We start from the raw sequence: 25,515 nt of genomic DNA, 5'->3' as shown, positions 1-25,515 counted from the left end.
GGTAAGAAGTAGTTTCACTGATTTTGGGAGAGGTATTCTTTTAGTGGATTCTTTTTAATTATCTTGGCAGGAAAACCAGTGAAATCAGCTGGGTGTTCACTGGAACAGTTGAAACATTTAGCTGGTGAATTTTTTTTCTTCGCATAGAGGCACAAGAAGTGAGACATCATAAGTTAGCTAGTTGTATCAGAGAATAGTACTGGGAGTGGCCAAATTTCTGACATCTACTATATTGAAGCTAGCTCCTCTCTCCTTCAAACTTTTTTATTTTAATATCAGAATCCACGATTTCTTTAATATTGAAAAAATCCTTACTTAATTTAAGAGTTTTAATTATAACTAGGTTGGTCAAAAGTTGCTTGCAGACTGAAATAAAATAAAATACAAATGTGTCTCTTCATTACAATACACCTGGCTTTTTTAAAGCTTCACTGATTGAAGGGAATACTTTCACACAATCTCTGATAATTAGTTTTTGGAATATCAGTTGTTTCAGGGACGGCAATATTGACATCTAAAAGTATAACTAGCTATGTTGGCTTATTCACTTTATTCCTCACTACCATTAACAGGCGGCAGCACAATTAGAGTTACTTATAACTGCCTCTGAATAATAGGAATGCTTTTATTTACTCAAATTTGAGCTATGAAGTTCATATTTTCATTTAAAGTTAAAAAAGATTCTTATAAATATTTTCATTTTTGGACAATATGCTAAGAGAAAAAAAGTGATTAAAAAAATGCAGATAAATTTGAGAATGAAGACTGGTGTTAACATAGCCCACTTGATCATTGTGTAAGGAAACAAAAGTATTTCTAAATGAACTTCAGAAAAATGTTTATCTTTGAGTGAGACTTAGTGAGTTTGATTGAAATAATAATTTTGAGTTATTATAAATATATAATAATAAGACTCGGATCCTTTTGCTTATCAGTACAAGTCAGGTGAAAAAATTAAACTGAACATATCTTTCACTTTTTTAATAAAAAAGTGATACAAATTTAATCATGATCAAACTAATCAATAAATATTTATTTCTCAATGAAACTTTATACACATAATTGTGACAATAAACTAAAACAAATTTTAAAATAATATACTAGCAGCTTACGTAATGTAGATCACAGTTCTGTTCCTAAAAAAAAAAATTCTTTTTTTTTTTTTAAATTCAATTAACACACTGTTTCATTCTTTCATTAAAACTAGAAATAAAGTGAATAATTGTTTAAAAATATTCAATATTGTATAGATACTATTGTTTCAACTTTATTATAAATGGAATCTTATTAATCTTACATCATTATCCTATCCTTAAGAGTTCACACCAGCAATGATAATTTAGTGGTCCAATAGGAATACCTAGGTATTCATTTAGTGGTACAAAACATAATATGTTAAACTTTAGAAAAAAATGAATGCAAAGCACAATCAGAGATGCCAACTTGCTCCGGACAACAAATATATAGTTTAAAGTGGTAGTTTATCAATTGTGATTCTTGGTTTAATAAATTAAATTTAGTAGATTTTTATCCACCACTATTTCTAAATAATCCGTAGGCTTATATAATTCTCCACTTTATAATACCAATGTCATGCTGTACCTTTTAAAAAGCAAGCAAAAATAGTAAAATATTTGCAAAATTCACTTTGTAGTTAATTACCGTTTTTTTAATTATTTTGGCGTGTCCGGAGCAGTTGGCATCTCTGCACAATAAGTAAATTTGAAATTTTAACCATTTAAAAAGTTTTGTAACAGACACTTTCAATTATTCCATTTTAATACCAAACATTTGAATCCATACCACGCATACAAAAATAAAAGTAGAATAACAAGTTTTTTTTAAATACATAGAATTTGAAGTAAAAATTATATTTTACGGTATTAATATTAATGTGCAATAGATTATAATAAAAATTATATCATATTTTTCAACATGATAAATCTATTAGATATTTTTAGTTACATTTTACTATTTTGTAAATTCCAAACACATTTAAGGCGATAAATTTGTCGTCCATGCATATGATTTCAACAACACTTGTAGAACATTTGGCAGCAATTGTCACCATACAGACATGAACCTTACGTATCCTTATTCTAGTGTTTCAAATTCCTTAATCTTACTGAAACAAACTAACTTGGAACACTAAAAAAAGAAATAGTCAGTCATGAAGAGCCTAAACTTCCGGTAAGGTTTGTTTCATTTTTTAGAATAGATGGTTAATAAAGAGATAACTTAGTCTAACATTTAAGTCTGTCATTGCTTGCCCTTAGAAGGACCTTTTCATCTTGAAAGGAAGACTGATGCATAAGTATTTTTTTTATTTTTTACCTTGGCTTCTTATACTTTTAGGACTCAACCATGGAATTAGTTTTTAAAACTGGCTCAACATAGCTTACACCTAAAGTCACCTGTTACAAACACCTTACACCTGTTACAAATAATTTACAAACACGTTTATGAGAAAAATGCAATTCTAAAATTTGCATTTTACGAAGTCTTTTGCCATCTTTGTTAGATAAATTGGCTTGAGATGTGAGCTGAAACATACCATAAATTTCATCCTACAAAGAAATTTTTCAATTTATTAAATCTTGCAGTTTCCACATCATTTAACTCCTGTGTAAAAGTAGTATCTCAATTGGAAACATCAAACTTCTCCTTCAGCCAGTCTAAACTATTCCTCCTCAGCCTTTCCTTTTAATCCCTTCTCTGTCTGATGTTTTTTTTTTTTTTTTAATTTCCAATCCCCCCCCCCCCCAAAAAAAAAAAACATTTTTTATTGCTGAAATTTAATATATATTTTATCCTAAATTCGAAAATGCAAATTATTTTTGTCCGGTTTACTGATTTCCAAAAAACACTATAATAACATATTTACTAACTCTATTGCTTTAAGGGGTTAAATAATTTTTACTTAATTTTAATAATAAAATAATTATTAAAATTAAGTCAAAAATATTTTGGTAAACTTTCCAATATTACCGTTAAAACAACTTTACAATCAGTCTTTGGCATCAAAGCGTAAAAATCCCATTTATCACAAAACTGAAATAATTTATTATAGATTAAATGCAACGGTTACACTGATAAAAACTAAATTACAGAAAGTACAAAATTATTTTGATTTCAATTCAAGGTGGGAAATTTCACTGTGAAACTGGTGAAGAATGTGGGACTTGTTAGGCTATCTCTTAGCAATATTGAGAAATACAAAAATAATCGCTGGATTTAAAGAGTTGGGTAGGTAGCAAACGAATACAATTTCAATAATGCACTTTTTCTCTTCATTGCATGGCATGCGAAGCCGACCCACAAAAACGTTGAATGTATGACATGGGACGTTAACATAGAAGGGGTTAAAAGACATGACCAAAGCAGATGAAAAGATTGTTTGACCTTTACAACGTCCAAACATCAAATCAAACTAACACTAACATTTATCAAAAATTATTTTACATCACATTAAGTCTAATGTTTAATCACACAAAACTGATTTTGAACAGTTTCTATTTTATTTTTTATCACTAAAACATATAAATACCTAAAAAATTAGAGAAGTCATGTATAAAAACAAAGATTCGTGATAAATATTGAAAAAAATTTATCACAATATACATTCAACACATGCTCGTTAAAAAAGATATCCAAATTAAAATTTTAGGTAATAGTAATATTCATAAATTTCACTGAATAAAACCAAATACCTTTCATCTTTCACTGGATCAGGGAATGAAACTGGTATAAGTTGAAGATATTTATACATAATAGGAAAAAGTGAAGGCTGGGGAATCAAACCATTTATACTGGACTTAACACTATGCATTTTGGCTAATCTTTCAGCAATCAACCTGAAACAAACATATTTTAAAATAAGCACAGAAATAAAATTTGCTTATTTCTTACTTACAAAGAAGAAATATTTTAACAATGTCTGCCCAAAAACATTGTTGAAAACAATAGGAAAAAACTTACCTAGATATGTGAGGATCTCGTACCATTTTAGTATCAAGCACTTCGCCGGGAGAAAAACCGTAACACAAACCATTAGTAAAGGCACAATGTAATGGAGCACACAATCCAGCTTCACACATCATTTGCATATTCCTCACTTCCAAGTCACGATCAATAAACAATTCTGTCTTTTCACCATAGACACGAATTAGTACAGCCTGATCTGGGTCATCTTTGAGGTAGCATTTAACCAAGTGGTTAGTAATACCATCTTTAAAAAGCTAAAAAAAATAATACCAAGTTAATTTAAAACTGAAATAAAATAAGATTAAAAAAAATATGTAACTCAGAAAATTAAATGAAAGTAAAAATTAATGGATGGTGTTTTCAACACTAGGGAACGCTGCTAGCTCCATATCGCCTATATTTCCAGGTTACTGTCTCCTGTGTATTTTAAAGCCATTTGGCTCACAATGTGATCATTGTGTTTTGAGATTCTCGAAAACGTGGTATTTGATTACTTATTACTTGTGTTTATAATGTTAAATGTAAGTAACATAAGATGGTACACAGCGTTCAACAAGAACAAATAGTAATGAATAAATGGAAAGGTCAAATCAGGACTGCCAAAAAAGCGAGTTAATCAAAATCTAGCAACCAAGCCACCTTTTTAATAATATATCTATTATAAATAACTAAAACAAATTTTCACTTCATACTCACCAGAATTACTTAAAAACATCAATATCTTATGAAATACGGCAGATTTGAGCTCAGAAATTATCTCTTTTACTTCCATTATTGAAAACAAAATTATCCGTTTAAAAAAATCGCCTCGCAAAATAAACTGTACTAAGCAGTTGCAAACTTTCTAACCGGAACTAGAGCAGGTATGGAGCTCGAGATTGTCACTGTTTACATTTATATTGAAAACATGAGAACAAGAACCAGATAAGGTTGCACTTTTACTACACTTAATTCATACTCACCTTAAATAATAAAATCAAACAAAATTGGGTTACAAATTATATCTGATCCATACACAAAAAGGATATAATGGAGGAAATTTAAATAATATAGGAAGGATATAGTACCTTAGGATCAGCATGGTTTTTTCATGAATAGATTCAATATTGCCAAGTTTTTTTTTTTTTTCAAGTATATTCAACATGCATACCAAAACATAAGATATATTACATGAAAAATATTGCTTAATTATTAAGAGAGGGATTAATAAAAGAAATGGATATGAGAGTAACTATTTCAGACATTTTCATGCTTTCTAAATGTAATGAATTGCATAATTATAAAGTTAGTGAAATGATTCATAGTAAAGCATAAGTTACATGATTAGATTACAATTATAAATAAACACATAATTTGTAATGAATGGAATTTTTAGAAGCATAGTAAACATTTATGAAATGAAATACATTCACTTTTTGTTTGCACATAGTACATTCACTAATATTTTTCAATTTATATAAATTCTTTATATGCCATGCAATGTACAAAGAATTATCAACTTTTATCTTTAACACACATTTGACTTTTGTAATAAATGAAAAATAAAAATAAAAGCATTTTCTAAGCATTCCATGTTCATAATTTAAGTTTTAATAAACAAGCAGAAATGCTTCTAAATTAATAATTATGCACAAAATTCAAAATAAACAAAAAAAATATAGTTAAGTAAGAAAATATTTTCAAAAACTATCACTTCAAATAAAAATCATTTATGACAGGTAAATTTCTGTATATTTTTCTCCATAAAAAGTTATTTTGCTATTGTAAAATTATGGGCTTAAAATTGCATCCAATTTTAAAATTCCATAAAATTTATTGTCCTTAGTTAAATTTCAACTTGAATTTGATAAAAACATGCATTTAACAGTACTAGCACTAAAAGTTATTTTCATTATGAGAACGTTTTCGACTAAGTCATACAGAGAAAAGTTACACAGAGAAAAAAAAATTTATAAAAAATAAAGGTCTGTTAGAATAAATTTACAATAGTGTTTAAGATAATGTTCGAATGTTCATAATAATGTTCGAATTTTGACTTTCTGTAAAGTTTCAAAGGGAGAACCCCCTTGTTTCATTTTAAAAAACTCAGCTAAAAAAAGCTTGCTTTGATTATGGTATGAGCAACTGGTTAGGTTTGCCCTATTAAGTATTTAGTGAAACTACCATTTTTCCTAAAGATGAATTTGTGAAGGTAACGCTAAACGGTAGTAAATATTATCTGCATTATTCAAAACAAACATATTCTCAACCAGATCAAAATTAAAGTTTTTAAATATTATATACAAGTAAAAAATTTTGAAAAAATATGGCAAGAAACACTTCCTTGCAAGTGTAACAACAGGAAAACCTTTTAAGAAAATGAATACAGTAGGGAACCGATTATCCGGAACGATCGGGACCATCGTTATTCCAGATAACTGATTTTTTCGGTTTTCTGAATCGCTACAAAAAGCCGTTTTTTTTTATTGTTAAACCCAACTAAAAAAAAATATTTGGAAATAATCTTAAACAGAAGAAAAAAAGATGAAGTAATACACTAATGATTATTTTCAAAATGATGGTAAGGTAAACATCTTTCAAAAAAGAATGAAAAATCCTAAAATCTTATGAGGAAAAAAAATTATTTTTTTTAAAAATGGCGGGAAAATTTATCGAATTTCGTTCTGGTTTTTGGGTTATCTGATTTCCGGATAACGGGTTCTATACTGTATTAATGAAAAATCTTACTTCAAAAGCTATGTTATCAGGTTTCCAATTCTTGATCATGCTTATAACTTTAATGGCACCTGAGCATAACGAAGAGAATGAATCATTAGAAATAGCAATGTCCAACCTATTAATCGTCCCATTCGCATTAGTTGGCATTTTATAACATGAACAGATTAGACAATTTGAACTACCTGTAAAACAAATATTAACATTTCAAATTAAATATAAATTTTATAAAATATAAGATAATAGAATTATGTTACAGTTTTTACAACCATATATGTATATATGCAATTTATTAAAAAAAAAAGAAAATTACAAAATTTCTACATAAATTAAGTCTCTTAATAAGTAGGTAAAGCCTGTTTCATTCAAGTGCACAGCGTTATTCTATTCCAACTTATTAATTTTTCCAAAAAAAAACTTTTCAACTATATTTTTGTTAATAACAATTAACAGTTTACAGATACAGAACCAAAAAATATTTAAGAATTTTTTATAGCTTTTAAACTATCCACCTCAATTTTATAAATTGCTACTTTTATTTATTACAAACATTTTATTCATCTATATATTAATGATTTTCTTTTCCTAAAACCAATTCTTTTTTTCAATCATTCACTATTGAGAACTTAAAAAGACCAAAATTTAAAATAATTTGAAATAAATTGATCAATTAAAACTAAACATAAAAAAATTCCATGGCGAGTAGTTATACTTTATAAAAAAAAAATTAAATACTTCCAATTCAATTAAATGTAGATAATAAATAAATATAAAGAACATTTCATGTATCAATGAAATATGAATCAGAATAATATTTTACAAATCAGAAGAAGATAATGGAGATGTGATGGTCTAAACCAGGGGTCCCCAACCTTTTTGTACCTAAGAGCAAATGCCAGAATATCGGTCGAATGGCGGGCACCATTTATTTTTTTAAGATAAATTTATAGTTGATAGACGTAGGTAATAATACACACTACATATAATGCACAAAAAATTTAATTTTAAAAATTAATTTAACTCAGGAATTTAATTAGTATTAATATTCTTGTGTAAAATAAATGATTACTAAATTGCTTTTTCAAACCATACGAAGTATAAAAATTATTTATAAAGTATATAAAATACAGTCAATGTGGTCTTTGGCATTGCATTTCACTGGCCAGCGCTTCATAATTGGGAGAATATGGTGAAATTCCTGCTAGCAAGCAATCGTCAAGGTGTTTATCTGTAAGTCGGGATCTATATTTTGATTTTATGATATTTATTGTCGAAAACAGTGATTCACACAAGTATGTGGAACCAAAAAGCGACTTTATTTTATATGCTGCTCTTTTTAAGAATGAAATTCATTTCTGACAACTATATTCCAGAATTTCTCATCTGATATAATAGTTTTGAGGATAATGTCATTCTGAAGATCCAAAATTTCTATCTCCACTTCTCGCCTTACTTGAAGAAATTCTGAAATGTGTATTGCTATTATGGTTACGTTTATTTGGTTGGTAAAAGGATTTACAAAATATATGATCAAATACCTTGATGATATTAAACTGTTGAAAGCGCTTTTCAAATTGATCATGTATGGAAAATGCACAAGAGACTTCATTTTCAAATGTGATATCCACAAAACTAGCTTAGCTCTGAACGAGTTTATAGCCCCTACCATTCTTGCTATATGTTTGTCTATTCCCTGCAGCTCCAAGTTTTAATTATTTAATTTTTTCGTTAGGTCCGTTATAAAAGACAAATCTGTTAGCCAAAGAGGATCTCTTAGATCTAAAAATTTTTGATTTTTGGATGCAAGATAATTTTTTATTTCTTCAGATAAATCTAGAAATCTATCAAGAACTTTACCTTTACTGAGCTAGCGTACTTATGTATGTATTTGCATAGCATTTTATGGGGAAATGGAAAACTGAAATATTTTATCGTTGGGCACAAGCAGCGGGCGCACCTAGACCGATCGACGGGCGCCATGGTGCCCGCGGGCATAGGGTTGGGGACCCCTGGTCTAAACAGTTAAGAGTGTCTAAAATTGCTCATAAAAAATTTTCTTCAATTCTTACAAGCTTAAAATAGCCATTTTAGGTTGTTTTTTTTCTGCTTTTATAATTTTTATTTGCTAGCTGAGTTGTCATGGACCCTTTATATGTGCTTTATCTCTGCAGTACTTCTAGGAAAATGAACATTTCAGACCCAGAAATAATTTTGCCTCAATTATGAAATAAACCTTTACAATTTTCCGTTTGAATTTCATTTTTAATGTATAACTAAACATTTATACATTCTTCATTTTCAATTGAAAAAAAAAAACTATCTGGCACAGAGCCCTGTAGAGTCCTAGAAATGTATGGCTCGGAACAAATGCCATGTTTGCTAAATCCTTAGGATAGCTCTACTTGACGGATAATAACAAAAATTTTTAGAAACTTTTTTTTGCTGTTTTTCCAACAGAAAATAGAGGGACAAGTGCTAATTTCGATACCTTTCTTCAAAATTTTTATTTTGTCATTGGTATTCAAATCCTATTTGAGACCAACAGAAATATTAAACAATTTTAGGACTTGTACTTCAAGATATTATGCAGGTTTTGAACTCAGATAATACATTGCACACATGAGAGATGGGTTTAAGCCTCCATAAGTGAGTAACATAATTTTAATACAAAATCACTAATATTAACAATTTACAGAAAAGAAAAATACATTGATCAGTGTTAAATCTACATTTATATATATAAAAAAACTACGCAGAAACATGCACAAAAACATAAGGCACCCAAGCAAACGTAAATCAACACAAGCAAATCAATTGAGGCACATCACAATTGTAAGAAGCATAAAAACAAGTAGCGAGCATGAAGAAACAGCTTCATAAAAAAATGTTTACGTTTAAATAAAAGCCAAGTATTCTTTAAAGTCAAGGTACACAAATAATACTTTTAATAAAAATAATTCACGAAATGTAAAATTTTTAATCAAGAAAAACGTTTTACAAAATTTTATAACCTATTAGATTTGACGCTTCTCATCAGTCGTATGTACACTGAAAGGCAACTATAATAAAATTAATCAGTGGTAATAGTGGTTTTATTACAATACGAAATTGTACAGTAAATTTATTTATTTAGCTGTTTTTATTGAAGAAAATCCGGCAAAATCACGGCTGCGCGCAGAAAAGAATCATGTTATTGCCAGTTTCAGATTTTCACTATTACCATTATTTTGGTTTGCACTGTCTCATTTTCTTTCAAATGTAGCATTTAAATAATTAATGTTAAGAATGAATTAATTTTGAAAATTTATATAAAAAATTTTCGAATAACAACTTTCTGAAAAAAAACGAAGATTAAAAAGAAACAGAGTATTATTTAAACAAAAAAAGTTAGTCGGAAGTCATCTTTTTCTGCTGGAAAAGATCGAAAAAACAAAACATAAACAAGCAAACGATATTGATAGTCAATTTCGTGCAGAAATCTTTTACTTAGAAGTGAATATCTGATACATTTTAGTGTTAGTGAACATTTCTTTCGAAATGCAATTTAAAATTCAAATTGATTGGGTTATAAACTCATCCGATCTTCTACCTAATCAATGGTTAAATAAAAAATTAGGTTACGTTTGTAATGATTTCTGGTGTTTTAAAATATCTAAGAAACCTCGCAGGAAATTAGATGGTGTTATTTACGCGATAGAGCGAAAGAAAGCTGTTACTGGTATGAGGATTAGAGTTAAACTTCAATTTAGTAATCCTGGTACTAAACTCATAACAAAATGTGTTAACACATTTCATGGTTCGAATACTACACTAATAGGCCGTTTGGAACATTTTATTCCAGAAATGTTTAATAGTATGAAAAAAATTCAGATTACGGGAGGAATTTATTTTCATGAATACGGGAATTCTTCAACTTTTGATACGCTATCCACTGATTTCAGTCAGTTGTGTTGCAATCAGAGATTTTCAGATGTCATAATAAGATGTGGTTTGGAGGTATTTCCTGCTCATAAAAATATTCTTTCAGCCAGAAGTTCTGTATTTGCTGAAATGCTAGGAAACACTCCTAATGATTCAAAACTTAGTATTAATGACCTTGAACCTACTGTTATGAAAGCTGTTCTTTTATATATTTATTCTGGTAAAACTGATTTAACGACTTTCCAATCAACGTATGATCTTCTTAGTGCAGCTGACAGGTTTTGTTTGAATGAGTTGAAAATTATAGCTATTAATTACATTAAACGTTCGCTAACTGTTGAAAATGTTTTTGAATGCTTTTATGAATGTAAAGCATTACAGTCTTATGCTTTAGAATTTATGTCTAAGAATTTCTCATTAGTCAAAGATACTAAACAATGGGAAGAATTCAAACAATGTAGACCAGACCTAATAACTCAGCTGCATGAACAGAGCAGAAAATTTTTTAAATGAATATTTATCATTAGAAATATTAGGTAAACTATCTCTCGAAATGAAACAAAAAACTGATCTTATGATTGTAGTAGGATTATGCCAAAGGAATGGTAAGCTGCAATCATATAGGACTGTTAAAAATCAGTTTAATTTATAAATTATTCAAGTTGAATAAATTTTGGAATTGTAACGATTTGTGATATTTTGTAAATTTAAATTTATTATAAATTATATTTCAATTCAGTAAATTAATAATTTAATTACATGTTTTGTTATGTTTTCCTATGTTGCATATTCATAAGTTTGTAATAAAGAATTTGTAAGTATTATCATTGTCTTCTTCAAAATTTCGTTACAAGAAATTTAAATTTCCTGTTAATAAATATGTTTTGATTTTTCCAGGGCTGTTAAAACCCAAGGAACAAACATGCACATTAGCTAATAAAACACGTTGGGTCAAGTTGTGCAAAAATTATTTAACTTCAAATGAAAAGATTTATTCGAGCTAAAAAAAATAAACAGAAGTCTTAAGATTAATTTTAAGAAAATAATCCATAGATTAACTATTGAATCTTTTAAGGTTGTTTAATGTTTCAGTGTAAAAAAATATCAAATAATTAATTATATTTGAGAACGTTTTTCGTGGATTATGGAGAAATACATTAGGATATTTATAACATTTTTTTGACAAAACCTAGAAAAATTGAGTAATAGATCTGCAAAACTACCAATCTTTAGGTCGTGTAAAGTAATAAGTAGGTTGTTTGAAGTAAATAATTCTAATGTTTGTCTAATGGATTTTATGATATTTTTCCTACTGTTTTTAGGTCATTTTCTAAGGTCTTTCCTAATGTTTTTTAATCTGTGCTATCAAATTTATTATACTTTTACTGTTGTTTATACCCAGACATTTGTAGTCAAAATAACCATTTATCCTTGGAAAAAGTTGTTAAATAACAGTTTAAAAAGAAATTATTTACTTTTTTTTTACAAAATTCTAAAAATTTTATCTATTTTTTAAAGAGATAAAAAAAAATTTTTTTTTAATTTTTTTGGTAATTTTTTTAGAATATTTTATATTTATTTAAACAAAAAACAGCTTTATCTATTTATAAGGAAAGTTAATGGAGGTGCAATTTTTGATTCAGATAAATTTGGTACTTCTATGTTATGAGTTCCTAATATATATGATTATGTCCCAAATTTGGTAAAGTTAGCTTGTTGACTTGCCAAAATTGAAATAGTAATAGCTGACCTACTTGTATTGCTAACTTATGACATTGAATTCAGTAATTTAGCAAAGAATTTTGCACACTTACATTTCAAAAATTATTTTTTAAAAAAATGAAACGAGGAATGTGAACTTTAACATTTCAAGACTATTTATACTAACAACTAATTTCAAACAAATTTATATTGTACTAAATTAACTACTTTAATAACTATTATTTTTATTTACTTTTAATTGTAATTTATATAGTGTTTTAAAGAGAAAGCTGTTTTTAAATTAAGACTTTATTTCATTACTATTTTAGACATTATTATAAAAAGTCATGAATAGTAATAATAATGGCACATTTTTTTCTATGTCTTAGAATATTAATTTGTCCACTTTAATTAATAGATCATTTGTAACAGATTAATCATAAGAATAATAAAAAAGAGTGAAAATGGTTATGATTTTTACATTCTGAAATTTAATTTTAATGCTTAGGCTGGTTAAAATTAAATGTTCTTTAAAGGACTATGACTTGTATGTCAAAGGTAAGCACACAATTCTGAAATACACACACTATTGAAATAAAACTTTTCATCCAAACAATTCAATAAAATTTTATTTAACTTTTTACTCAATCTTCTTTTTTATTACCAATATTAATACAATTTATCTAAAATTATGAAATAAGTAGATTAAGGCTGAAATTCAAATTTCTACAATATACTTAAAAATATTTTTTAAGAAATCAAATTCTTACTAATACTCACAATTTTTTAAATAAAAACTGACACAAAAAATCATTGCAAAAAATAATTGCAAATTTCAGTTATTAATGTTTTTAAAATTATAGCTTATTGTGCAGGTATTCTAAATTATTTAATTCTTAATAAGAAAAAACGAACAAAAAAAATGCCAAGTAAACTCCCAATTAAAATCTAAAAAATAAATGAAAATACATTTAAAATTTGAAAAAATAAATAATTTCTTATCATTCAGTTTTACTTTACAAAGCTAATATTTTGAACACAAAACAGAATGTATTAATAACCATCTAAACATTTCTAACTAGATTATTTTAACTTATTCCTAATAATATTAATAACAATCATGAATTCACTCTTAAGTTTTAAAATTTTTTATTTTTACTAACAATGTTCTTATTGTCAAATAATATGTTTTTATTGTACAAAATCTAAAAAAGAAACGAAATAGGTATAACCTAACCCAAATAAATTCTTAACTGTTCTGTAGAGAAGAATATCCTTTGTAACCTGGAAGTTATAATTTATTCAACAAGAACCATCTATAGTACTTTATTGGCACTTTTTGTTCTTGGAACAATAATTACATAAAATTTGGGGTGTTCTGGACATGCACAAAATGATTTGTAAAGCAAAATCAAATATGTATATAGGTATGAATTACTGTGTTTTATTTATTTTTTTAAATTTTTATTATCCTAAAAATTATTACTTTTTAATTTATTTAAACAACTATTTATTTACTATTATTTCATTTATTTAATAAACAAATCTATCTTACAGTTTCTATAACTATTATTTATGATTTTTTATTTATTAATAGACATTTTAATAAGTAAGCATAATTAATTTACAATCAACATATACTTTTTATAAAAACAGATAAAATTTAATATAATATTATTAATTTAATATTATAACTGTTTAACAATTCTTAATAATCCTGTATATTTTACTCTTATCAGAATTAAGCTATGCCAAATTATGCTCTTTTCCGCCTATATCTATATAGACTTTTAGTTCTGGTGCTAAGAAAGTTAAATTAAGCTCACCTTATGTGTTATTTTGCTACCACTTTTAGTATTGTATAGGGAACTTTTTCTTATGGTTTAGTATACATATAAATCAAAGATTTAAATAAAGAATGTGATAAACTTTTAGTGACGTAGAGAAAGTAGAAAGTTTCAGTTTTTAAAAAGTTCATGACGATTTAAAAACGTTTGTCAGCCGAATTCTTACTTCACTATCACTCTTAAATGCTGTAGACTATCGAGAGATTGATTGGCAATAATCTCGGGAATTGAAAATTAGATTTCTCAATGTTTATTCTCACTTTTATGTCTAATAGACGATAACACGTGATATGCGGTGAAAAGAATTTTGTACAGAAGTACCGTAATATCGTTTCGAATTTCTCGTCTCTGCGAAAAAGAAATCGTAATTTAAAATAATGCTGCAAAACTAAGCATCAACTGCCAAAAGCGCGGAGCTTTGCAAAAGAGATTATGCTTACGTACAATAACTTTTAAATTCGCCAAAAAAGATTTTTTTCTATTGATTGATTGAATTGAAATGAAGTGCCTCTCAAAAGTGTTCCTACATTTTTAATATTTGTAGTAGAAGACAAGTAACTTAAAATTATTTAGAAAATGAATTCCAATATTTTTTCATATTACGAGTATCTCTATGTGATTCTATATAAAACTTCACCTTTCATCTTAAAAATTAACTGATTTTTTTTTTTTTTTTTTTAGAGAAAAAATAACTCGGAGTGAGAACTTGCCATAAATGTTCTTATGCACTGAAATATTTCGGTATAAATTCAAAATTTAATTTATCGTCTGGTGCTTTATTTATTTATTTTTGGTTTTTATTTATTAATTTAATTCAGCATAGTGGCACTTAAAAAATCGTTTGACTTTAAGTTTTTCTTGCTTACTTCGCAATATTCTATTTTTTGTTTACTTAACCCTTTAATGGGCCATTTATTTCTATAAAGGCAAGTTAAAGTACTTTTGGAATTGAAATTGTTTTAAGAATAGTAATTGATATAAGAAAAACAAAACTCAATTAGTTTATAAAAATGCCAATTTTTTGGCAGTAAATATATTTCATATGACCAATTAAGAATTTATTGACTTTAATTTTTCTTTATTAATAAAATAAATTATATAAATGCTATAAACTTAAAAAGGAATTATGTATTTTATAACTTTTATACGTTTTTTTAAACTAACAAATGGTTACCATTTTATTCAAACGCACTTCAAGAAAGCTGAAGTTATTAACAAATGGAAACCTAAATTGAAAGTGGTGGGAAGTATACTTCCCACGACCTTCGAAAGGGTTAAAATGATTCGTAGAGGTAAAAAAGCAAAGTATGTCATTATTTTTTTTTCTCATATTAGTGGTAAATCAGTTCGGAATAACGCAAAGCTCTATCCCATTTTATTGTGCAGTATGTGGTTAAACGCTTTAAAGAAGAAAATAAGATCAAAAACAAGGTAAAAAAGTAAAACGTAATTAGAGATTTTTAGTTCGAAAATTTGTAAAAAAAATCCGCGTTTGAGAAACTGTTGGACGAGAACCTGAAACTGTTCGACGAGTTCTCAGAGCAGCTGTATTATTTGGACATTCCACCATTAAACTTTTTTTTAGTGCGAAAAACATATAGCTTAAGCTTTCCTTCAAAAAATTGATGTTAAATAAACACAAAACTTATTTGGAAGATGTCTTATTTGCTAATAAAAGCAAATTTAACGTTTTTGGTTCCTATGGACGCATAAAATTGTATGGAGAAGAAGAATTGAGGAACTTTAATCCTAAGAGCTTTTAGTTGGAACAGTATAGCGTTTCTTTGTGTGGGTTGCATATCATCATCATCAAGACTAGGTTATTTAGTATTTATTGATGGTATAATGAACCATGCTGTTTATTTAAATATTTCAATAGACAATTTAAATTTATCCCCCCAAAAGTTAAGTTTTAAAAACTGTTTTGTTTTATATCCTGATGACGATTTGAAGCATTCGACTCTCGACATTCGTTTCTGGTGTCAATAATTGCTCGAAAGATTAGAAAACACCACCTCAATCACCATATTGAAACCCTATAGAATATATTTGGAGATAAGTGGGAGTTAAGAATTCGAAAACACTATATTAAAACAAAAAGTGAACTAAATCAATAAAAATGATCGAAAAACGGAGGAACATGGATGCAAAAATTACGAAAAAGCTAGTGAAATCTATTTCCAGCCTTTTGAAAGCTATCGTAAATGCTGAAAGATATCCAACTAAGTACAAATTAAACAAAAAATTTAAATAGTTATTAATATGCAGGAATTTTTAAAAATGTACGATGACTTTTATTGCTTTATTGAAATAACATACATTTGCAGGCTTGTTTGCTCAATTTAGGCGTCCCGCAGTGGACTGATCGTTAAGACACGGTTCCCAGCAGATCACCGAAGTCAAGCATCACTGGCTGTGGTCAATGTGCGGGTGGGTGGCCACTTGGATTCGTCTGCGTAGGGACCGAGGGTGTGCGGTATTGGTCCTCCTTAGACTGTTCTACCTTAAAGTGCTTGACTTCGCTTGCAGGTCGTCGGGTTACTGAGGGGCCCATCCCCTCTGCAGAGGATCGAAATTGTGATGGCACATCTTCGGGTCATCCTCAGGGATGCTTCCAAGACCGTCGCCAATAGCCCACTATGCAGCTCTAGTGGGACGTAAATGAACTACAACTCAATTTAGGCTCATAAACCTTTGTCAAGTAGAAGGACATCACGAAGAATGCATCCAGGGTTATAGCGGGATTCGAACCCGCCACCTCCACGCTTCACACTGCATTCAGCGGACGATACCGCTCGGCCAGGGAGGCCCTGACTTTCGTGAATTAATGTTTTGCTATTTTTTAATAAATAATTTCTTAAAAATAAAGTGTTAGTGTGATTTTAAAATTTTTTATATAGTTTTGTTAAAAATGGGTTATAGATCTTATTATTAAATAGACTTTTTGAAATATTTACTTTAACCAATGGGTATGGCTGGCTCTATTTCATTGAAAATAGAAAGTGTACGACCACTTTATGGAGCCTCTGTACATATGCCTTATTAAATTCAATTTAATATCGGTTCTTTAAATACTATTTAAAAAATACATTACGAAAATGCGTCGAATGCAATTTTATATGACAAAATTGGAATGAAATCTTGGGAAGAAATTTTGATCAATATAATTTCAAATAAGAAATACTTTTAAATTTTTATCTCGAGAGAATAATTTGACCAATTCTGGTTATATTTTGGATTTCGTTCTTTAAAAAGGCTTTAGTTTAAAATGTAAAAATTTGTATGTCCTATTATTTAAAAATTTATCTAACATTTTTGATTATAATATACATTTATAAACATTTATATTCTGCATGGCGTTTTATAACTGTGATGAAAATTGTTAAGGAAATGAATATATTAAATAATAATGATAGTTATTATTTAAACAGTAAAATTGATGGTCTCCGATCTTCCATCGCACTGTTATTAAGGCTCAGCTTTTTGTCAGTGGTATCTAATTTAATGTTAAGGAAACTGATTTCTGTACAATTTAAAAGCAAGAAAAATTTGATTCTTGAATAAAGACATTTTTGGATACCATTTTTTTAACGTTTTTGAAGGTTTTTATTTTAAGCAACAAAATCGTCAAATTTACTGCGTCAAAACGTTAATGTAAAAATTTTTATGGGTACTTTTTTGCAAAAAAAGTTTACAAATTGTTTCAAAAATTTCAACATTTCAAACAACAATATTAATATAATAAAATCACAATATATTAAATATTACTTTTCAAAATTCTTCAATTTCTGATAGTAGAAATTTTTAGATACTTTTTATTCAACAGTGATTTAAAATTATTTTAAAAATGTAACGTTAGCCAGAAACAAAATAAATATATTTTTAAGATTACCTTTGAAAATTCTTTAATTCAGGAAGAGCTTCGAGATAACCACAAAGTTAAAATATTTCTACGGAGGAAAGATTACGAATTGTAAATGTTTAATACTAAAACTTCAAATTACCCGTCCTCGTCTGACATAAAACAATAAAAGATTTCGTTGTCTCTAAAAATTTATAGAGTAATAATGCTTGTCATATTTTCAAGTTTCAGATAATAAATAAAGGAACGTGATCTAAACTTTCTAGCTATGTAAGAACAAAAAAAAATCTCTATTATTTTTTTATCACGATAAGAATATAATATAAAACTGAAAAAAACGAAATCAGCGTTGTCTTTGCGATTTCTAAAGGTCGCCGTAAAATTAGGAGTGTTTGATTTCATGCTCTATCATAGGTTCTGTTTATGAAACATGAAAATTCATCAAAACATCGTTATCAAAGTTGTTTTGATTTGATGCCAATAAGACTAAATAAAATTTATGCTATGCTTGAAACTATTGCGTCACTCAGGCATATGTTGCACGTTCTCAAATTTATATTGAGTTATAAAAAAAAATTTATATTTGAATTGTACTTCTATAAAATTGACATAATATACAGGAAATAAAAGAAATAATGAGAACACTGTTAAGTCAATTTTACGAAAAGGAGGGAAGGGTTAGCGTAAATATTTAGTTAGCCAAAACAATTTCTAGTCATTATTGTTACTTATCTTTCTGGAGTAAGAAAGCCTATAGTGCGGCTTTCAGGAGAACTCCTCCAGACATCAGTCTCGCGTCGTGGCGGATACCATGGTTACGAGGGAAAGTCACTTCGAATAGGGATGTGGGGTAAATAATTTTGTCTTGATCTTTGCGTAGGTCAGTTTGAGTAAACCAATCGATACCTTCATTTCTCCATTTCAAACGTGCTCTCGTTTGTTACCATAGCAGCAGACAGCCCCAGACTTTTAGTCTGGAATAGTTCTCAAAGCCGCACTATACACCAGGTCCAAAAGACTCCGTCGTCCGAGAACACCGAAAATATTCTACAGCTCAAACGACAGCTGCCTCTAGGAGGCGCCACTAGTCATTATTTTGAACCTATCCAGTTTTTATTATTATTATCATTATTTTTTACTAAAATTGGAACGCTTATATTTATTTTGAATGATGGATAAGCCAATTTTATGAACAGTGCTTACCAAAATTAAATGGACCACCCTAAATAACTTTTGACCTGATGATCGGATCTTCATATTCTACGACTCAATCTTAATGGCTTGAGGGGGTGACCTCAAATATGCCAATTAACTAGTACCGGCGATATTTTATACTACGAAAATAAGACGATATTTTAATTGACCTGTTTTTCAACCAATCCCGATTCCTGAAATATAGCCGCAACCTGGAAAATATGGTCTCAATAGTTCATATTCAGGAGACCAAAGCTTGGACCCCTTAATACTAATTTTACTTTTTGCGTTTCTTACCATACTTTCAGAGAACTTTTTCAGCGAATTATTTTAGCACACAACTATAAAATTCGTTTATCCAAAGCGATTTTATCCCATCCAAATATAATTATAATAAATATCTGTTCGAAAATATTTTGAATTTTAAGGAATAATTTTTTGTACATTATTTTAAAGAACGTATTTTAATTGGCAAAATACAATAAGAAATCAAATTTTAAAAAAGTCTTTTTTTTAACTGCGCACTTTTTAGTATATGTATTTTTAAAATATTGCATTTGTCCATACTAGCTCCATGACAAGTGACCATTGTGAACAAGTTATAAATTTAAATATTTATGTAATTTTAACAGAAAGCGAGTTTCGTACTAATTTTAGTTTAAAAATAGTCTTATGTAAATATTTTTTTTCTATCCAGAAGCCTTATAAATATAGAAAAACCAACTTCCCTTGTTCTATTGATAGATTTTTCTTGAATATTTAAAGTTGTCGAAATGATCTTGTTTAGATCAAATTGGCAGCTATGCATAGTTGCATCGTTGTTTATAAAACTCGGTTAAAAATTTCTCTCGTTTTCCATCTATTCAATGCGTCAATGTTATAAAGCTTAATTCTAAGTTTTTAAATATAATTTAAAATGGTTTCAAACCAGCAAGTTGCATACCTGCCATCTCTTCTGGATTTTCCGGAAGATTTTATTTTCATATTTAAAGTGGTAGTAAATATATACTATTTTTTTTCTTTTATAAACTACATTTTTAAATGATTTTGATCACCACTATTCTTACAAAAATTAAGCACATATATTAATATGCGTTACTATCATGGCTGTCAACTTAAGTTTTCTCAAATACAACGTAATTGTTCGCTTAAAATTGAAGTTTTAATTCCATTTTAATACCACTGGGAAAAATGATTATGGAAGGGATTAAAAGTTGGCAGGTATGAAGATGTGCAGCGTGCAAAAAATATAAATGGACCACCCTGAGTAACTTGTGATCTAATGTTTGGATCACTTTCTAGGACTCCATCAATGGTTTCGAGGGAGTGACCTCAAAGATTCAGATTTCTGACTCCCAACGTATAAAGGGTGGAAGCATACTGGAAAAAATGGTCTCAATAGTTTCGTCAGGAAAGTGATCCGAAATTCGACTTAATTAATGTTAATTTTAATTTATTCATATTTAATCACGAGAACTTTTTAAGCAAATTAAACAATTTTTGCACACAATTAAAAAATTTATTTATCCAAAGGTATTTACATACAAAAAGTAACTTTTAATAAATATTATTTTATTTAAAAATAGTAAAAAAATTGAATTGTAAGGTGTATAGTTTTTTGCCTCATTTTAAAGAATGTAATTTTACATGACAAAATACAAAATTTGAGCGAAATCGATCGAATAGTTCCTGAAAAAACGGATTTTAAAAACAAGATTTTTTTTTTATTGATGAAAAATGAGTCAAGTTTTAAGAGAAATGATTATTTGGCTGTGATATTTAAATGCTGAAAACATGGCTTAAATTTGTTATTTCGCAATTATGTAAATATAGTGTGAAGCTGAAATGTTAGAAATAAACACTACGATAAAGTTATTTAAATTTTGCTAACAAGTTATTTTAGCGATATAATTCAAATGGTTTTATTAACAGTTTTTTATCTTGTCCGTCTCATTTTCAGCCCTGTTTATGACGTTTTGGGTCGGTTTCATTCACAATCACTCGGTTGAGGAAGGCACTGGCGTCATGATTTAATCAGTTGTTGAAATCATGACGTCAGTGCGCCAGTCCCAGATATAAACTATACATGGGATGTACAGTGAGTTAAAATAACGAAAGCATTTTAACGATTGCATATTTAAATTTCAGTTTCTAAGGAACTCCTTGACCGATTTTGTGTTTTGCCATATAAAATTACGCTCTTTAAAAAGACGTAAAAATTTTAATGTCTTACAATTTAAAAATTTTAGCGACTGTTATGAAATAAAAATTAATAAAATTATTTACTAAAAGTTATTTTTTGCATGGAATTATCTTTGGAGAGACAAATTTTGTAATTGTGTGAAAAAAATTTCATTTCGCTTGAAAAGAAAGCTATGCTTATTCAGAGAAAGTACATTTTTGTGTTTGATTTCATAACTTGCACTAAGTAATTATACTCTCTAGATTATTAAGATTGAGTCCTCTAGAAAGTAAAGATCTATTATTAGATCAAAATATATTCAGGGTGGCCAGTCTATTTATTTACTTATTTATTTATTTTTCGCTCTATGACGTGGTTGCCAAATTTTACGGAAGAGTTTATTTTTATCTGATCAGTGATTGCAAAACTAATGCTTTTCAACTCCATACTTGGATATATAACTTTAGAATGATTTTAAACACTATAACATATGATTAAAGAACCCTTGTACACAAAGGCATGACAATCGCACGACGGATGTTTGTGTTCAGGTAAAATATGTGGGCTGGGATAGCCTGATAAGTAGGGCGCTGGGCCCATGTCCGAGAGTTCGTGGGTTCGAACCCAGCCAGCCGAAGACATAGTTGGTGACTGATGCACGTTAAAATTCTGTCGAGTCACAAAGTCCTCCATGCTCCCATAACAAATCAATACCTCTGGGGGTACTGGATCGGAGACCGATCGTTCTCTGATTCAGGTGGGTTCAATGATATGGATGTATGAATGAGTCCGCCTTATAAACAGGTGTGACGTATTATGTGGCAGAAGTCGAATTCTTGGCCATAGATGGCGCCACTGAAAAACAAGAATCGCACACTCTGCCTTAAATTTGCTCGGTTTCCCCACGCAGGCTTGTCCGTGTGGCAAGTGGCATTAAAACCAAACAACCAACCAGGTAAAATATAAAAATATGTTTTCCAACATTCGATTTTTAAATTTTCATTTTGCTACCAGTTAGAAAAACCCTTCATAGAACGAGCAAAATTTGGCAGATATGTTATAATACCAGAATAAAACATCACCTACAAATAATAAGAAAGAAACCATGTGTGTGCATATTGCCTAAAAATAACATTTTTATTAAAGTGAATAAGCACAGAAATATTGTTAATGACATATTATTTATAATACATTGAAAATTGTTTTAAAATATTCGAAATTTTCCTACTATGTAAAATCGTACATTCTGCTTCTATTCTATTATGAACACAAAGTGATTTTTTTTCTAAAAAAAAATATTTTACCTCAATAAAAAAAACATTATTTTACGTTTTTATTTCTTAAAAATTGTCACATTACAAATTAACACCACGCCAAAAACGCGAATCTGCTTCCTTGGCAATAGCCGATTTTTTGCTTTTGCCGTGGTGTCAACGATGTATTACATTAGTCGATACATTATATAATATCAAGATATATGAGGTTATATTTTAAAGCTTTCGCACAAAACTTTTATAAATTTAATTGCCACTTCGAAATACAAAATAACATTCAACTATTTATAATATGAATGGGAATATATGTTACACCGTATGTACTTTTTATCAAAGCTATTACATTCATTCATGATATGTTTAAGAAAAGGCTCTATATGTTGTTGTATTAGTTTTTTTCAGACGTGCTAGAGAACTCTTTTCGGTGCTTTAGTTGCCGATGTAGGGCGAAATTGTTACTAGGCCTGTGACCAACTGTAACATTTTTAACAGTGGTAACTTCATGAAGCATTTGGCGACTTTCACAAAAGTCGAACATTTTAAATTATTGAAAAACTATTCATACTAACAAAAAGCATTTTTTAGGCCTTTCTCAAAATATGGGAACAATTAGATGGTTGATTTCTAAAACGAAGAGCAATTTTTAAAAACACTCATAAAATGTTATTAAATATTCAGAATAATTTCATATTCATTTAAAAAATTTAAATGCACATGGGATGCAGTTTTGACTCAAAAAGTGGTGACTGGCATACAATTTTTTAATCACCATTTGTTAAATTTAGTGGTCCTGTGACGACCGTTAATATTGTGCTATAGTTGTCTAGAATTTTTTTTTCAACTTGGAAATAAATCCTCATACAGATCTGCCAATTTTTATTTTTTCCCAGGAAGTATTTCCCAAGTGGCAGTGAAAGACTAATTAAAATACAATTGTATAATTACCTTTCACAATTGCAGAGTTTCCATACGGGCCTTGCAAGCGAGACGGAAAAGAGAAGACCCTGGTAGTAAAACTATTTCAATAACAGTTAATTTTCGGGAGGAATAACTCTATCCTTAACAATAAACATTCCTCTGCTATTAATTTATTCTAGGATGCTGGATATTGGGATTATCTCGGCTTTTGGCGCGAAGCCCCACTGACCGATTCATCGATTCTGCTTTGTCGTATTCTAGGAGGTCCTAAATATCTTTGAAGTTGTAGTATGTTGTAACGACAAATCAAGTCCTTAAAGAAGTAAATCTTTAGTTTTGAAGTGAAAATCATCTTTGGAATGGGGAGATCCCCTTGAGTAGAGTTGTATGATAAAGTTAATAGTATGTTGATAGTATGCAGTCTGAGCATAAAAAGGCGGTAATTGGGCTGAAATTCGAATTATCACGGATTATATCAATATCGAACGACTTATTGAAATCTGATGTGGTGCATGCTTTTGCGTCGCTCTAAAATTTTGTGGTCAATTTAGCTATAATGCAATTGATATCATCCACCCCTTGATATCGAAAATTAAAAGTTTTATATTAAATGCTGGCGACACTCTTAAATAAAAGGTGTAACTATTCTAACTCATGCAAGATTTACTATTTCATTCTCCAACAATTTATTAAAATTTTACTGAAAGCGGAGCAGTTGACATCGCTGATTATTTATAAGTAGCGGTGAGTAAAAAAACAATAAATCGTATTTACTAAACCAAGAATCATTCGTAAAAAGACTACCACTCGAAAATATTTATCCGCTGTCCGGTGAAAGTTGAGATTTTTACTATTGTTATGGTCAGCTCTTAGTTATAAACAGAAACTTGCTTTTTTTTTTCTTTTAAAAATTAGATTAACTTACATGTAGACAAAATTTGTAGACAGCGGAGCAGTTGGCTTCCCAGCAAATTTACGAATTTTAGCTTATTGTAATATGCTGTTTTCTTTTCTTTCTTTTTTTAAATAAAAATATTTTTAGTATCCGGAGCGGTTGGCATCTCAGTCTATGCATGCCTTACTTAAGTGAACGCTTAAGTTGCATGAGAAAATCACTCGATAATCAAATTTAAATAACTATACATTACAGTTTACAATACTATAAACTATACAATCAAAATTTTAAAAAGAAATAAATCACAAAAATGCTTACAATAACATATAAAATTCTGTTTCAACCATACATTCATACAGAGCAATTGTTGTATTACAAAACAATGCATTTAATTTTAACAAAATACCCGTTTTTAATTTTTGCTATATAAAAATAACGATAAAAATTTTGGTGGCATTTTCAATAAATATGAATGGCATTTTCAGAACTGCATTTTTAGATAATTAGAATGAAACAAAAAATAGATCCAGTGATTTAGAGAAAGTTCTTAAGCAATAGTGCTAAGAATCTACAAAATTTTTACAAAAATATCTGACAATATCAAATATGCGAATAAAATTTAATGCAGTTATCCTTCAGCGAAGTTTCGAGAAAAGTTCTTCTACTTAATTACTTTACTAACACTTAGCAAAATCTTTTTCAGTAACCGTACAAGTTCATACCTGTGTTCAACGGGTAAAAAAATTTTTAAAATGTGATGACAACAATGAAACAAATGGCAATATTTTCATACATTTGCAACTACCACTACATATTGTAAATAAATATATGTATGTTAATTACAATTCTAAGGTGTCTTCAATGTTGCATTTTAAAGTCCTGTTTGACGTTCGAGAAAGTATTATGGTGAGACTGAAAAACATCAATTGTATATGCATACCTGCCAACTTGTAGGGTCGTTAAAAAAGATTTTACAAAGTGGTAGTAAATTCGGGAGAATTTTCTAGAAACGAAACTATGAA

At 28.6% G+C, this 25,515-nt stretch overlaps 1 protein-coding gene across 5 annotated transcripts in view; it reads right to left on the bottom strand.

Moving 5' to 3' along the window:
• Positions 1-18,190, bottom strand: part of eas (ethanolamine kinase 1) — a 28,848-nt gene extending 10,658 nt beyond the window's left edge. The window contains exons 1-4 of one of the 5 annotated variants that reach the window (XM_043047942.3): positions 18,061-18,190; positions 6,712-6,884; positions 3,979-4,238; positions 3,711-3,854 (exon numbers count right to left, since the gene is read on the bottom strand). In XM_043047942.3, the coding sequence (XP_042903876.2) occupies positions 3,711-3,854; positions 3,979-4,238; positions 6,712-6,849 (542 nt within the window). In that variant the 5' untranslated portion in view covers positions 6,850-6,884; positions 18,061-18,190. Of the gene's footprint in view, positions 1-3,710; positions 3,855-3,978; positions 4,239-6,711; positions 6,885-9,591; positions 9,887-14,147; positions 14,271-14,334; positions 14,428-18,060 lie in introns of those variants that run through there. The other 4 variants (XM_043047941.3, XM_043047944.3, XM_043047940.3 and 1 more) reach the window with 4 other exon arrangements.
• Positions 18,191-25,515: the final 7,325 nt, after the last annotated feature.

This window comes from Parasteatoda tepidariorum, chromosome 4 (genome assembly GCF_982258835.1).
Source record: "Parasteatoda tepidariorum strain Cologne lab strain chromosome 4, Ptep-v5.0, whole genome shotgun sequence".
In the NCBI taxonomy this organism is placed as follows: Eukaryota; Metazoa; Arthropoda; class Arachnida; order Araneae; family Theridiidae; genus Parasteatoda; species Parasteatoda tepidariorum.
Note: the sequence above shows the minus strand (reverse complement) of the source record. Positions and strands in the feature narration are given on the sequence as shown.